This window comes from Miniopterus natalensis, chromosome 6 (assembly GCF_054644295.1).
Source record: "Miniopterus natalensis isolate mMinNat1 chromosome 6, mMinNat1.hap1, whole genome shotgun sequence".
Taxonomy (NCBI): domain Eukaryota; kingdom Metazoa; phylum Chordata; class Mammalia; order Chiroptera; family Miniopteridae; genus Miniopterus; species Miniopterus natalensis.
In genome coordinates this window covers 36,433,378-36,449,298 of record NC_142086.1, presented here as the reverse complement: position 1 = coordinate 36,449,298, position 15,921 = coordinate 36,433,378, and the positions used below count along the sequence as shown (strand labels likewise).

Here is a 15,921-nt window from a genome sequence, read left to right as displayed (position 1 = left end):
TGGGTTTCAGGAAATCCACTGGGGATAGATTAGGGAGGTGGGAGAAGGCAAAGCGGGGAAACCTCTGGGACTGGATAAAAAGTAAAATGATAGACACACACTTCTTTTACACAGGTGGGTACAGGGTTGTTAACAGTCAACATTTAACAAGGTATCAATGACAGGATTCCTGGTCTCTGCCCTGGTGCATTGAGGGTCCCGTAATAGTATATTTTGCAAAGGCACGTGTTAGGTAGGGTATCTCCGATGCAAAAGACAACCAACAGGCTTAGTTAAGGTGAAAATTAACCTTTGTTAGGGAAAAATACTGCCTTTCAGGACGTGGCTACCACCCATAAGTTGCTTATGTTTTAAAAGTTTTCATTTCAGACCACCCTTTGTGGTTATTTTAGATCTCTTAGTTTGCAAGGCTGCCACGCAGGCCCGCCTTGAGCGTGTCCGGTTTAGATGTGCCCCTATTTAAAGTATGCATCCACATTTTATTTCATTTTATTTTTTCCATCACCATTTATCCCCTGCACATCCTCCACCTCCAACCCCCTCAGTTTTAACTTGCGCGGGAAAGGCTCCCAAGGTCTGGCCTTAAACCTACTTCTATAAATACCTGGAATGGAACGGAACAGTCATAGCGCCTTCACCCCTTTTACATTCGTTTTTGGTCTAGCTCTTCCTCTGCCTGACTACTGAATTATTCTGACCTCTGCCTCAAGTTATATGCAAAAATAAATTCCAGTAGATAAAAACATCTCACCCTGGCCAGGTGGCTTGTTGGTTGGAGCGTGGTGGAGCACACCCAAGGTTGCAGTTGATCCCCCCTCAGGGCACACACCTAGGTTGCGGGTTCCATCCCTGCTCCAGGCGAATACTGGAGACAGCAAATGGATGTTTCTCACATGATGTTTCTCTCTCCTTCCTCTCTCTAAAATCAATAAAAGCATATCTTTGGGTGGGGATCAAAAAATATATCAGTGGAAGAATAAACTTTAGAAGATAAAATACATTTAGGAGAATATTTTATAGTCTGGGGATAGAAGGGACTTTATCTTAAGACTCGAAATCCCCAAATCATAAAGAATAAAAGTGTCTGACTATACACAGATTAAAACATTTTGAATGGCAAAAGGTACCTCTAGTCAAATGAGAGTCTAGAAAAATTCATTTTACAGCACAACAGAACATTCATACTTCTATTTAGTCTGCTTCTACAAATGATAAAATAATTCCAATAAAATTAGCCAATGGCTAGGAATAGACAGTCCATATGTGTAAACCTGATGTTCAACCTCACTATCTGAAAAATGTGAATTAAAGAGATAACATTCCCTACCTATCAGATTGGCAAAAATTAAAAACGGCAACTACTGTCAAGAATCCTGGGAAACTGGCATGCAAACTGGGAATGTTAATTGCTAAACTCTTGTCAACTAAGCTGACCACATCTTTACAATTTAAAACATGCATCATTTTCAACACCCTTGATCCAGTGGCCCCATTTTGTGACTATTCTATAGAAAATAGTAACATACAAGGATGCATATTATTACTGCAGCACCACTTTTAAGAAGTAAACAAAAGAAAAAATGGAATGGCCAATAATAGAAAAGTGGTTAAATAAACTGTAGAACAAGGGTTTCTGGATTCCCACTCCGACACTCTTCCATGTAATTCTGGAGGGTCTCAAACATCAACAAGCTAGGCCTTATTTAGAGTTTTACTACTTAAAAGCTACAGTGGTTGGTATAATACTTAGCGTAGAGCTACTTGACTGCGTTGGTCATAAATATTGGAGCAATGATTGGTGCTAGAGTTAAAGGCAAAGGTTAAAGTGAATCAGCCTATTTTTGTAGTCTTGAGAATCTGTCCTATTGGGACATACTGAAAAGTGAGGTAAATAAAAACCGAATAGATGTCTTTCTTCTGAGGTGTACGGCCAGAAACAGCAAGGACAGCAGCTTGATTTCAGGACATACTTTGAATGTTGCTAAGGTATTTCACCAGTTCTCCACTAGGCCTGTTGTAGACTCCAAAGGGACTAAGTTGATATGTGATGCCCAACGCATGTCACTTTACCATCTCTTATATCCTAACAATAAACACTTAACCTCAAGGTTTTTGGGTAATTGCAAATATTCTCAATCATTCCTGTCCCTATTCTCTCCCTTTATTTTTGTAGGTCTTCTTGCATTTTATGTGTAGCAAAATAAAAAAGAATCTGACTTATCGTCATAGTGGGAAAAACACTGCACATAAAAGCAGGGACACCCACTGATTATTTCCTCTATCCACCCCTATCAGTTTAACAAATCAGGAAAAATTGTGGCTATTTTCAAGAGAAGATACTTTACTGACAGTGATGGGCTTGAAGTAGGAAAATTTGTTCCCATTACCCTACTATAAATGTTGCCTTCATTAACAGGGGTGAAAGGACATATTGTTGAAGGCAGTTTCTCTCTCTGAAATCTGCTGCCTTAGTTCAGGGAGACAAAGAGGTCCCCACAGAATAGGGCCCTAGAGCTTTACTTCACACCTGTATGATTTATTCCTTATTAGATAGAAGGAAACACAGTCCTTATAACCCTCAGTACCAAGTGCATCTGTGCAAAAAGTAAGATATCAGAGTTTTCAAGGGTTATCTCATTTTGTTAGCAACAGGAATGTGACCAGAGATACTTCTAGTTATGTGTTTTTAATCCACAAATCATATTGTTAGCGCACAACACCCTTTATGTAGATTCTACAATGGATTCTGGCTGATTAATGCACTCCGCCACCCTTGCCATGTTACCAACAGGTAATGTCCTAATGAGAGATTAGTTAATTTTCGAATGTGAAATCTGGTCAACATTTTAATCCAAACTCAACATTTTTTAACACACATATTTAAAAGGTTTACTACATCATGCAAAATACAAAGTTGATTAGAATATCTTTACAATCCTATGAAGAAAGTACAGTACAGAAAAGTTATATCTTTACATCAACTAAGAAAACTTTAGCAATTGCATTTCACTCTTTTAGATCATTACAGGATTTAGGGGTGATCTCTGAAAAACAAACAAACACAGATAATAAAAATGCCTTCTGCAATCGTGGTTTTGTCCTTCACTGTTCAAGTAAAATCATGTGTCATCCAGTTGCAAAATCTTATTATTGGCAATATGTATACATGTACACAAAGCACACTGCAAACGTAAAAAATTGTACCCAGCCAGGCCTGACAAACATTTTATAGACATTTCTAATCTAATCATTTCACCTTGTACTAGTAAATAATGTCATGATTTTCTACTTCTATTCATTTGCCAAGTTTTAGGAAAGAGTACATTCATACTTACAAACACACAACGTAACAAACCACGATAAATGGCACTTAAAAAACTGTTATGAAAGAGACTTGCCTGAAGTCATTTAATTCAACAAAAATTAATTTAACTCTGAAAAAAGGCTAACTGTAAAGAGATACATAATAAAATAGTACATTACAGGGGACATAATTGAACTTCATTTGAATTTTCATAAAACTATAGCACTTCTGTAAGTATTTCAATCGGTCTGTTCTTTGGTAAAAAAAACAGCTCTAGTTTCATAGTTATGTCATGTGAGGCTGCAATTAACAGGTGTGCTCCACAACGAAGGAAAATCAGACAGTCTAAGGAAATTGGCTACTGGTTACCCTTATTTTCAGCACTGGGAATGGAGAAATCTTCAGGGAAACAAGCTCCTAACACCAAATATTCTCTTTATTTTTAAATTGCCCAATGTGACAGAATGTCTGTCTAAGACTGCTTCTTTCTAAAATACACAACTTTTGGTTCTTCTTTTACAAAAAGTGGTTTGCTATACACGTACAGTAGCTTACGCTGGTGGCGACTCTTCAAAGTCAACTTCCTGGGCACTTGATGGCATCAGAATATCACTTTAAAGTGTAGAGTAATGCTAAATGCAGTTCATCACCTGAAACTACTACTATTAAAAAGAAGTTACATCAAGTCTTTGGTTTTGGTGAAGTACTTAAAAATCAGGGCAAGAGTTCCTCCCGTAATATATTCTGCTCCAAGGCCCTGTTTGCTTATATTTATACCACCCTTCAGCAAAATGCTCCTATTTTTAAAAAGCCAGTTGATTACAATCATGTCAATGCCAATGATTTGGGTGGGTGCTAAAATAATTTCATATTTCCAAGTATGTACATTTTGTAAACTGTTTAGTTCACCAAAATCAACAATTGATAAAAAATAGTTTATTAGAAATGCTCCTATAAGTAATGCTATTTACCAAAAATAGTGTTTCCTTTCTCATAGGTGCTTGCATTCTTTTGCCATTTCTGATCAAGCTTTGGATTAAAACTTCTTCTTTCTCATTTACAAATGACTTCCTCTTACTACGAATGGAGTTCTGAGTATACACAGTTGGGTCTTTACATCTGGGAGAGAATATGGCTTCATTCTTGTAAGATTATTGCAGTCTGCCCTGAAGTGGACTGTTGCTCCAGTTCACTACAACATGAAGTGAGTGTAACCTTCTGCCCCAGTAACTATAACGTCCATCCAGATCCGCATGGCTTCCGGTGATGGGGCCACCATATAGTAGATTCTGTCATGTGTCTTGACACTAAAGGTGAGTAATGGATTAGGACTCTAAAAATCAAAAAGGGAAAAAAATTTAACACAAACATCTTGAAATTTTAGCATGAAATAACACGAGGGCTTCTTCCTCTTTGAAAGTTCCAATTTATGCAAGTCGACATAGGCATTACTTTTGCTCTAGTATAACCAACACCTTTCTCAAGACTGACTCTTTCTGGCTTTTCTGCACAAGAAGTTTCAGAGAGTTCACCAATCCTCTTAGCAGCTCCTTTGTAAAGCTCTAGGAGTGTGCCTAGGTGATTGTGGGTACTCAATAAATAATAACTGTTATTCTTAGCCCTACTAAGATCCTCCCTCATAACCAGGGAGATCTTAGAACCCTAGCAAAGAGTGACTTGACAAGGTTTCTCCCAAACCAATATGTCTAGAACATTTCCTCACTTCACCTTGACTTTTCTAAAAAAAAATAAATGATAAATTATACTAATTACTTCTGTGTTTACTTTTCCAGCACCATTCCAGTTATATCTATCTGTTAATGTCAGAACAACAAATCTAAATAGCTTCAAAAAAAAACCAACAACATATATTTTCCCAACTTAATTATGCACTGAAAAATCAAAGTTTACCTTATTAGCATTCTTGAGGTGATCATAGTATACTTCTTCAATGGCTTGAAAGTATATTACTCCTTTTAATTTAGTTTCATGCTTATCTGCAACGACAGATGAGTGTTAAAATAAATATTTTATCACCACCAATGGACAGGAGAAATGGTAATTCATTATAATCATCATAAAAATATTTAGTATTAAAATTATCTAAGTTTAATTTAGATATTTTAGGTTAGTGCATTAGCCTGGCTTTATATTGAAAAAAGAAAGAACGACAAAAAGATGAAATTATCAGTCTAAACCAAAGGGTCTAAGTGACTTTGACCAAGGCTCTCCAGCAAATTAGCAGTCAAACCATAACCCAGAACTTCTGACTGTTGGCTTAACACACAAAGAATAAACACCACGGATATAGATACAAATTCTTTCTCCACATTCTCTAAGACATTGGAACGGAAATATCAATACGAAGAGCTGTTGTAATGAAATTTGTAACAATCGTGTTTTTCGACTCATATTTTTCTATTGTTTCTTGTCCAGCATGCTTAATTTATTTTCCTGTTCCCAGCAGAGCTTCACATCAACAATTTAATGTCCTTTCAATGCAGCATTTTCCAAACTGTTTCTAAGATTTCATCAGATTTGCCATAAAATCAAACAAAACATTTAAAAAAAACCCCAACAACCAAACAAATAAACATCACACTGTGATCTAATAAGTTCTTGAAATATTTTAAAATTTAGTGTCATCAAGAATCATAAAACATGAGCATATTAAAATTTTCTTACAGCGTAGATGAGGGTACAGAGAAAGAGACTCTAAAATACCCTGTTGGTGGAAGTGCAAATTAAAAAAGCCTTTTTTGGAAGGCAATTTGATAAAACAAACAATTAAAAATGCAAAAAATTCTCTTACTCAGCAGTTTTCCTTCTAAAACTTTATTGTATAAAAGCTCCTCATGCACATGCACCCGGATTTGTATTTGTTAAAGCAGAAGCCTGCCAAAGATCTGCTTGAATTTCAACTGGGAACTGATTCAATAATAGACCAGCCATAAAATGGAATCTAACAGCCACTGAAAAGATGAAGGTAGGCCAGTATGTGCCCAGTAGAGAAAAATCTTGAAATATTGTGAAAAAAGTTATGAAGAGAGTGAATAATTGGGTCCCAACTGTATTAAAGAAGAAAGAACACATGTAACATACTGCCATGTATATATAAATGGAGAAAACCTAAAAGGAAACTTCAGGTGTTTCAGTGGGAAAAGGTCAGAACATTTGTGATGGTAAAGAGGCAATTTCTTTATAGAGATTTTGGTGAATTTTAATATTTTTTTTACTCGTGAATGTCCCTTTTTTCCAACAACAATAAACACTGAGTTTGGAAAAAAAAAACAAAAAACCCCCCAAAACTAGTAAGTTCAATAGAAAATTAGCTGTTCAATTGCATTTAAACCAGGGCATCTCTCAAACTTTGCTGGAAAGAGTCTGCATTATTCATGGGAATACAATAATATTTATTTTCTGAAAACAGATGCAGGATAAAATTGGGAGATAAAAGTAAATTTTTAAAAATTTAATTAATGAGTTAATCTTTATTGTTGAGATTATTACGGATGCCCCCCGTTTTCCCCCCATTGCCCCCCTTTACCCAGTTCCCACCCCACCCAAGGTCTTCACCACACTATTGTCTGTCAGTGTTTCAAGCAGGCAGAAAACTGGGGAATGAAACTTCTGTTTGTTAGGCACTTCATATACGAGAAAGAACTCGGAAAAATATAGGCCTCACAAGGACACTTTGAACTAAGAGAATCAACAATCCCATTGTAAGTTGATGAGATCATGCTATTCATTTTGTTTCAGTAGCATTATCCTATCAATTGACAGGCATATTTTCTGTGTCTCAGTTTTTTAGAGACTCTTCCAAAGTTACCCAGTTAATATGTGGAAGCCAAGTTCAGAGCCCAGGGTTCAAGGTCAACAGAGAGACGTAAGAATTTAGCTTTCAGCACTCCCTTTGCAGCTCCTTCACACATACCACGGTCATCTACCTCACTGACAGGCTGAAGGGCATGGCGAACACGGACCAAGTCCAGCCTGAACTGCAATCTCTATGACTTCGTGTGGACTGATCTATTCTTGAACTTGGTGGTGTTTTAGGAACGAGTTGGGGTGAAGGTGGAAGGAGCTGACACAGCTGATGATGGCTGTAAACAGAGCCAACTGGGTAGCATTTGCCAAACTAGGTCTCACCAGTCATATAAATATTAAAAAGTTGAATTAAATATGATTTTGTCTGTTTTATGCACTAGGATTCTGAGTAATCTTTCATATACCAAAAAGGTTTTGGTATTTATAAAAAATTGAAAACCAGTCACTAAGAAGTTTAAATTTGAAAAAACTCACTTCCATGGGTCAGAAGAAAGGGGCACTGAACCACCCACCTGGCTGACAGACAAAATGAAATAAGGATCCCAGAGAGGAGAAGAATGAAGCTGTTTGTTTGAAGTTATTTCAAAATTTTACTTTTGGAAAATTCTGGATGAGGTTGTCTGTGGAGACTATCATAAGGCAAAGTATTTTTTTAAATGCATTTTGCAGACACTAAATTAGCATTTCTTATTAAACAGGCATCTTTTCTATCGTACTAACTGCAGAATGTCTCTGAATTCCTATAAAACTCCAGTTTAGAAAGCCGCAGAGAGACAAAGTATGGGGCCTGTAAGGGTTAGGCAATTTGCTCAGGCCACTTAGCAACCACAGTAACTAGAACCCCACCCAAAGAACTCCCAATAAAAAGCATGTACCCCCACGCTCTCCTCACCCCAATTCTGGAGCTCCATAGCCAGTGTTTCATGTCTCTCACACGCTTCTTGGTTTCTCACACCTCTCTTCAAAACATATCCTGACCTCACACTATAGATTAAATGGTTGGACTGTTATGTTTTACTTATCACATAGAAACTCTTTTTAACAATTCCTGACAATGCTTATAAATGCTGAGGCAGTCACCCCAAAGCAGAGTCTCTTTGTGACCTCTGGGATGGTACCACCCTCTTCAGCAGCTGAAAAGAGGCCAGAGCTTTATTGTGGTAATAACAGATATGTTTCACATGCAATCAAGAGTAAACGAGAGGCTTGATAAGTAAGCCAGTCACACCAATATTCCTGTATTTATGGAGGATTACGTAGGGTATGTTCTTCATAATCCATCATTTAAAGCAGCCAAAAATATTTCAGTCACTTAATAAATACTTATTTATTCACTAGTTCACTGATAAGCTTTACTCTCTGTGCTTTAAAGACCATTCCAGTGTATAAACTATAGCTGAATGACTGTCAGCTACGGCTGTCTAATTGTGAGTGACTTAAATAGGCCATATGACCATAAATAAATAAATAGAAAATTTTTTTCTGGCCCTGTGGTTTAAAAAGATAATAGTTTGGTCTCAAAAATAGATTTTATATAATATTTATTTGGACTTGAGTTTATTTCAGAACTAGAATAGACTAATGCACACTTTTTAGATAACATAATTTCTATTATATCTAAGAGGAGAGTCATATAATGTGGACCATAAAATCTGAACATAAAATAATATACACTTACAAAGTTAATATTGCTGTTATTTCTATTACTTACCAATCTCGCTATTTATAATGAATCTTACTGTCTTTGCTCTTTAACAGAGGGTTCCTAATTTGAATATATCACTTAGATTTTTTTCATCACCCACCTGCATAATAAGAGAATGTGCGCTTGTTCCGATCAAAAACAAACCAACGTTTTTTCCAAGTTTTAATTTTTCCGCCCATTTTGATGAGGAATCCCCGACAGGTCTTCTCTGTGATGGATACGTGATAACAGGTATCGATATTGTGGCCAGCAGTCTCCACGTGGCTCCGCAAATCAAAATCTTCCTTCCGGACGGGCAGGTAGCGTGTCAAAGGACGAGCCTGGAAAAGGGCACACCCATTGCATCTGTAACTAATTATTTGTTTCGTTTTAGGTCACAGATGTGCAGAAGCAGAAAAAAATGAAAAGCCTAAAAAATGAAAATGCCCATGTGATTATGAGCACTTAAGATAAATTCATCATATGAGGTCTGAAAAGTGGGTAGCATTTTAAGAAGGATGCTACAATATGGGGGGTGAGAGAGTGGATAAACCCAGGCCAATAGATTCTACGTCTTGAAATGGAAAAATGTCATTTATCTTAGCTTTCAAAAAGGTACTTAGCACTTCAAAACACAGGGAAATGAAGTATGAAGTTGCCTGGACAGCTTCCTACAGATGAGGACTCCTCCACTGTAAAGTTCCCAGGAATTCTCCCCAACCACAACCTCACAATAGTTCTTAAATAATCTCAGACATGATCGATGGAACATTCTTTAGTAAGTACAAACTCCACAAGATCCCAAAGCTGTACACCTCGGTTTCCATACACTCTCTAATAGAAATTGAAGGCAGAGATGTATGTTTTGCAAAGTGAAGCTAAAATAAGGTAAGAAGTGGAGTCAAAATGCTGTCCAGGACCAGGCACTGAAGAGACAGACATAGTTGTCTTTTATTTTACTATGGCTGGAGTAGAGGTTGATCTAATCTAAGAAGCACAGATCACCATGGGTAATATTTCTAAAATAATGCTTTCTTTTATTCTGTTAAATTACCCCACTCCTTTACCCTGGAGAAAATGATCTCATCATATACTTGGAGGCAAAACATGTAATTAGGATTAAAATAGAATTGTGATTTTTGGTTTGGCTTCAGATACCTTCACGGTGAATCAAAATTTGGCAGAGGGATGGCATAATAAGATAAAATGAACACGTTTTACTTGGTAGTTCTTCAATATTTTGCCTTTGATTCTGGGGTACTGTGTAGACAGATGTCACACACTTATGATACATCAAAGCCTTAAAGAAAGTCTCTCAATGCTGTATGGTCAACTGCCAGCAACTACAAAGAATAAGGGAAAGGATATTTTTTTACCTTTAAGTCTAGTAAACTTTGGTAAAACTGATTTGAACTTTATATTACATGGGCTTAACAAAATTGTGTTAGAGTTTCTCAGAAAACATACATTATGTAAGCAGCGCAAGTGACAAGACCAGAAGTTCAAACTCTGTGATGGCCAAGATAGGAAGTTAAACAGAATGGGTGGCTTTCCCAAGTTTTGCTACAGTTCAGTAATTTTGTGCACATATGTGTGGGCTGGTGTAGCAAAGGTGACACGTGTGATAATACAGTGGTAAGAAAAAACGAACAAACAAACAACACACTAACACCACCGCCAAGAAACAGGGCTGGTAAAATTACCCTTTTCTCTAGTGTTTGCTTCCTAAAGATGGCTTAACAGGCCCCCTTTTCTTCTTCAACCAAAGATTTTAGTTAGGGTGCTGTATTTGTTTTCAGCAGCAAATCCAGCTGCAATTTTTCAAAGATGCTAAAAAAATTATATTCTACTTTAAAATATAGTCCAAAAAATGGGTAGATGAAAAAGTATCTTTCCCATCAAATGTTCCCTGCATGAGCAGAAAAGTGTCTTTTGATTAGTAGGTCCTCACTAAGTTTCAAAATCAACATTTTTTTTTAACTGCTAACTCACATCTTTCCCTTAGCCATTACATGTCAACAGCTGGTTCCTGGAAGGCCTCCCGACGCTGCATTACTACCCTCTACAAACAGCCACTAGGGGGCAACATACTCTTATCTATCCAGACGGACCCACCAACCTGTGCCCTTTGTTTCTCCCTTATTTTCACTTCCTTTTCAATTAACTTCTGCCTCTGGCTAGTTTCTTCCTGCAATCGCTTTTCCAGGAGTTCTCGGCGTCGTTTCTCTTCTTCCAGAGCTCGTTTTTTGGCTTCCATTTCCCGTTCCTAAATGTCATCCGGCAGAATAAATTTTAAGACATACTGGTTATACATGAATGATTCCAAATAATGTCATAAAGGAAATTTTTACTAGAAATTTTGGGTTATAATCTTGTCCCTTACGATCTATAACCTGGACGAAAACACCCATAAACCACTTCTCACATAGCTTTCAAAATCATCCTATGCAGAAAGGCAACAACTAACTTTAATTAACAATTGGATAGAAGCGAAAATCCAGCTCATGATTACATTCAGTCATTTCATGTTGATGACCACAACTCTCCCATTTTTAATAAAAAGCCTCATAAATTGTCAGTCGACACCGAGTCATGAGATTTAGCCTTTCTTTCAATTGCTGCCTCCTAACTGAAGGTCATGCATGGGTCTTTCCAATTCCTGTTGTTGCTCTGAGGCTTCCTGGCCGAAGGTCCCAGAGGAAGCACAGGGGGAAGTCAGAAGAGGAAAGGAGGTGCCCCTAGGGCAGGATGCAAAGGCATTCTGGGGGATTCCTAAGGAAGCTCAGATTCTGGCTTGAAATACAGTCACAATAATGAGGGATTTTAAATGTTACAATAGTGTAGTTAATGCAAGCTGGCAAGGAATGGAGAATGCTTAAAGACACGGCATTCCTCCTCTTACTTTGGCAGCCAAACAAAGTGGCTATCAAAGGGAAAACATAATACAAAGCAGTCATTTGGGTCTATCTCAACACTGTATCTGTTTGCAACTATGAAAAATTGTAGTGCTAGAAAGATCCTTAGAAATCATCGAACACCCTTAGTTTCCTGATAAGAAAATGAGGCCACACTGCTGAGTGAGGCCCCGGGACAGCTTCTTGGTGTCAAGTGCAGAGCACCCTGAACCCCCACATCACTGACCTCTGGCATCATGAGCTTAAACCTACCCTGGACTCCAGCAGCCGCGTCTTCTCTGCATGAGCCTGCTTCAACAGTCTCTCCATTTCTTCTATTCTGGCAATATTTGAAGTGCTGGCGCTGCATGAAACACAGAAGCCTTTTGAGAATATTGTTTCAGGTTGAGATCTCCTCAGACACACACACGCAGGCTCATGAAGGTGTATGAAAAAATCCAATACAGTGTAAAGGACAAAGAGAACCATTGGTCTGAAGAGGCAAATTGTGGGTGAAAATTGTAGGTGATACTGACCTCAGTGTAGGAGACAAAATACAGGCAAGCAAATTAACGCCGAAGTAAAGTGTTTACTCATAAACAAACAAACCAAAACCAAACTTTACAAAGGGTGTTCTTAAAATGCTTCCTGCAAAGTCTAAAAATTATGGCCTGTGGGAGGCCTTCCCATAAGCTGAATTATTTAGAAATGAGAGACCAACAGGACTCTCACTAAAGTTCCACCCAGATAGATGACACGGTGTTAAGTCACTTTATTTGGCTTGAGAATATGTCTCATTAGTTGCTTTTTTGTTGTGCTTTCACATTTGTGGACATTTTATTTCTTAAATGATGATGCCAATTAAAAAATGACTTGTCTTCTTATAGGTGCAATGGGAGGGTGGTGGCCAGTTTTGTCAATAATACCCACCCGCCATACCAATGAACAAGCTGCATAAAGGGATCCAAAAGCTTCAAAAGAAATGCACCTTGGGAAAGACATCACACAAATAAGTAAAGGAAAAAAACCCGGAGGAAGTGAATGCTGTAAGAACAGTTAGGGGTAACTAAGTGAGAAGGAGAAGAACTTGGAAATGCTTATCACTAAACAAAAATTTCTATTTTTCACTAGCTTGCATTTTATTTCATTTTTGGAAAAGAGAGACCATAGCTGAGGTCAAAACATATTTGCTCTGATGTCCCAGCCATGGAGAACCAAAGTTGTTTCTTATGCATGTACACACGCTTAATCATTTACAATATTTGTCTTCTTTTCCAGACTCTTCTGAGGACAGAGAGGCTTTGTGCCTCTATCTCCCATAGCGTAGGGCCTGGCACACAGTAGGATTTTGTGTTTGTAAGATATTCACATAAAAATGAATTCAAATAACATGCATAAGATAATTGTTAATATGGTTTTCCAAAATCATATTTTGGATCATCTCACACCTAGGCTGTTTTGAAAAGATAAATGACCGCAGTAACACAGGACATGTGGTTTATCTTAAAATCAGTACTGTGAACACAGATGTTTTTAGCAGCTTTATTCATATTTGCCAAAAATTTGGAAGCAACCAAGATGTCCTTCAGTAGATAAACGAATAAATAAAGTGTGGTTTATCCAGACAATGGAATATTATTCAGTACTAAAAAGAAATGAGCTATTGAGCCACGGAAGGACATGGAGGAACCTTAAAAACATATTACTAATGGAAAGAAGCTAATCTAGAACAACTAAATACTGTATTACTCCAACTATATTACAGTCTGGAAAAGGTAAAGCTATGGGGACAGTGAAAAGATCAGTGGTTGACAGTGGGCACAGAGGATTTTTAAGGCAGTGAAAATACTTTGTATGATATTATAATAATGGATACTTAAATCCACAGACTGTACATCATCAAGAGTGAACCTTAATGAAAACTATGGGCTCTGGGTGATCATGATGTGCCAATGTAGGTTCATTGTTAACAAATGTATCGCTCTGGTGGGGATGTTGATAATGGGGGACTGTGCATTAGGGGGGCAGGGGGTATGTGGGAAATTTGTACCTTCCTCTCAATTTTGCTATGCATCTAAAACAATTTGAAGTCTTAAAAAAAAAAAGCAATCAGTGCTGCCAGCCTCATTAGAAAATGCATCTATCGAGGAGAGAGATAGCCTTAGGAATGCTGAATCCTTAGAAGCTTAACAATTAGGCTGCACTTCTTTCCGCCAAGTTTTAGCCAGGTATTTTCTCCTGAGAAAAAGAATATGGCGAATACTTTTCATTATTTCCATGAGCTGTTGGGGCAGGTACAAATGGGTAAGTTCTGTTCTCTTCAGCCAGCAAGAATTAAAAAAAAAAAAAAATCTTAATTTTTGTGCAGAAATTTGTGTTCCCCTTTATTGAAAATACCCAACTTCATAAACAGCAAAAGGGACAAGCTTTATCAACTCAACTGAGAAAGCCATGCAGGCGATATCATAGCACGAAATTATGTTTACATTCTACAGCAGTGATTTTCAACCTTTTCATTTCATGGCACACATAAACTAATTACTAAAATTCTGGAGCACACCAAATAATATATTTTTTGCCAATCTGACCAAAAAATGGGTATAATTTTTATTCATTCACATTGGATGACTATTGTGCTGGCTGTTGTCATTTTTTATTTGGCAATCTAAGGGAAAAGAGGTCAGTCAGTACCCCTAGCTAAATAGTCAGGTATTGAATGTTTTAAAATTTCTTGCGGCACACCAGTGTGCCTGCTACAGCACACAGGTTGAAAATCGCTATTCTAGCCCAGCCGGGTGTGGCTCAGTGGTTGAGCGTCGACCTAGGATCCAGGCGATCGGGGTTCGATTCCCGGTCAGAACACATGCCCGGGCTGCGGGCTCGATCCCCAGTCAGGGGCGTGCAGGAGGCAGCCGATCAATGACTCTCTCATCATTGATGTTTCTTTCTCTCTCTCTCCCTTCCTCTCTCTGAAATCAATAAAGATATATTTTTTTAAAAAATTAAAAAAGAAAATCGCTATTCTATAGTGTTGTCTGTGACATCAGATATGGATATCTTATGTCTACAATTAATTTGGAAATAAATAATCTATGTTTCACTAAGTCTCAGGTCTTAACTGACCAATTAAAACAAAACAAAACCCCACACACATAGTCTAACCCCCATTTTTCCCTTAGTTTTTTCTACAAATTCCATTTTTCATCTAGCTTGTGCCCTGAACATTGTTACAGAAAACTCACTGTGTCCACTTCTTCCTTGTTTGGACAGCATTGTTAGAATCTTGATTCCTATGGTGAATCAAAGTCTATCTTCCTACAGCTTCCATTCACTGGCCCAAGTGTGACCCTGAAGCCCCATGAAACCTACCCAGATGAATTGGTTGCAAATAACTTGGTTAGAAACAAATTATTTCAGTCCATGGTTTTTTATATATTTGCAATTTGGGATCCTCCTGGGGGTAAGTTTTCAAACATTTATCCAACTCTAAATATTTCTGTTCATTTTTTTAGAATTTTTTAGGGTGTTCTCTATTTTATAATATTTCTAATTAATTATCTGCCAATTGTATACATTCTATTTATTTGGCAATGTTCTCATAAATGTCTTCATTTTTGCACCAAATGAACTGAATTTTTTGAAAATACTTGATAGAAAGTACATGCTAACACTGATCACTTCATGTCTTCATTGATTTTAGGCACCTAAAGTCAACTATTTTTTTTTTTTTAAACCATACCATATACACTTTAAAAGGTACTTAGTTATCTTATTTAAAAATGTAAATTAATTTTTATCCATAGACACTTACTTGTTCTCCATAGCCACACTTTTGCTATTGTTGAGTTTTAATATTTCCTTGACATTTAAACCACTTTTATTCAGCAAAACTTTTTCCGCTCTATGATATTATGTTGCCACCATTTGATAAGAGAGTCACTTAAAAAAAGAGTCAGGAAGCCACTGAGGAAGTGGGGCCTGTGCAGGTCTCCTGCCTCAGTTCTCAGAGCTGCTATTAAGTTGTTAACTTGTTGCCAAGCTCAGCTAAAGGCTGAGCCATAAACATCCTGGAACAACTGCTGTATGAGCATTTATGGACTTTTACTCCCTCCTCATAATTTTGACTCCCTCACTTGCAAATTGGAGCTATCCAACCCCTATATTCCAGATCCCTTCATTTGCAGGGGGGACTACAATGGGAACCATATTTG

The 15,921-nt window shown here is 37.4% G+C and overlaps 1 protein-coding gene across 8 annotated transcripts in view; it reads right to left on the bottom strand.

Annotated features, from left to right (window-relative positions):
* Nucleotides 1-2,828: 2,828 nt before the first annotated feature.
* PHLDB2 (pleckstrin homology like domain family B member 2) overlaps nucleotides 2,829-15,921 on the bottom strand; it is a 96,539-nt gene continuing 83,446 nt past the window's right edge. For 7 of the 8 annotated variants that reach the window (XM_087818149.1, XM_087818153.1, XM_016200195.2 and 4 more), the window contains 5 exons: nucleotides 11,984-12,074; nucleotides 10,936-11,082; nucleotides 8,938-9,157; nucleotides 5,216-5,301; nucleotides 2,829-4,637 (listed from right to left, as the gene is read on the bottom strand). In XM_087818149.1, coding sequence (XP_087674275.1) covers nucleotides 4,497-4,637; nucleotides 5,216-5,301; nucleotides 8,938-9,157; nucleotides 10,936-11,082; nucleotides 11,984-12,074 — 685 coding nt within the window. In that variant the 3' untranslated portion in view covers nucleotides 2,829-4,496. Of the gene's footprint in view, nucleotides 4,638-5,215; nucleotides 5,302-8,937; nucleotides 10,160-10,935; nucleotides 11,083-11,983; nucleotides 12,075-15,921 lie in introns of those variants that run through there. The other variant, XM_016200200.2, reaches the window with a different exon arrangement.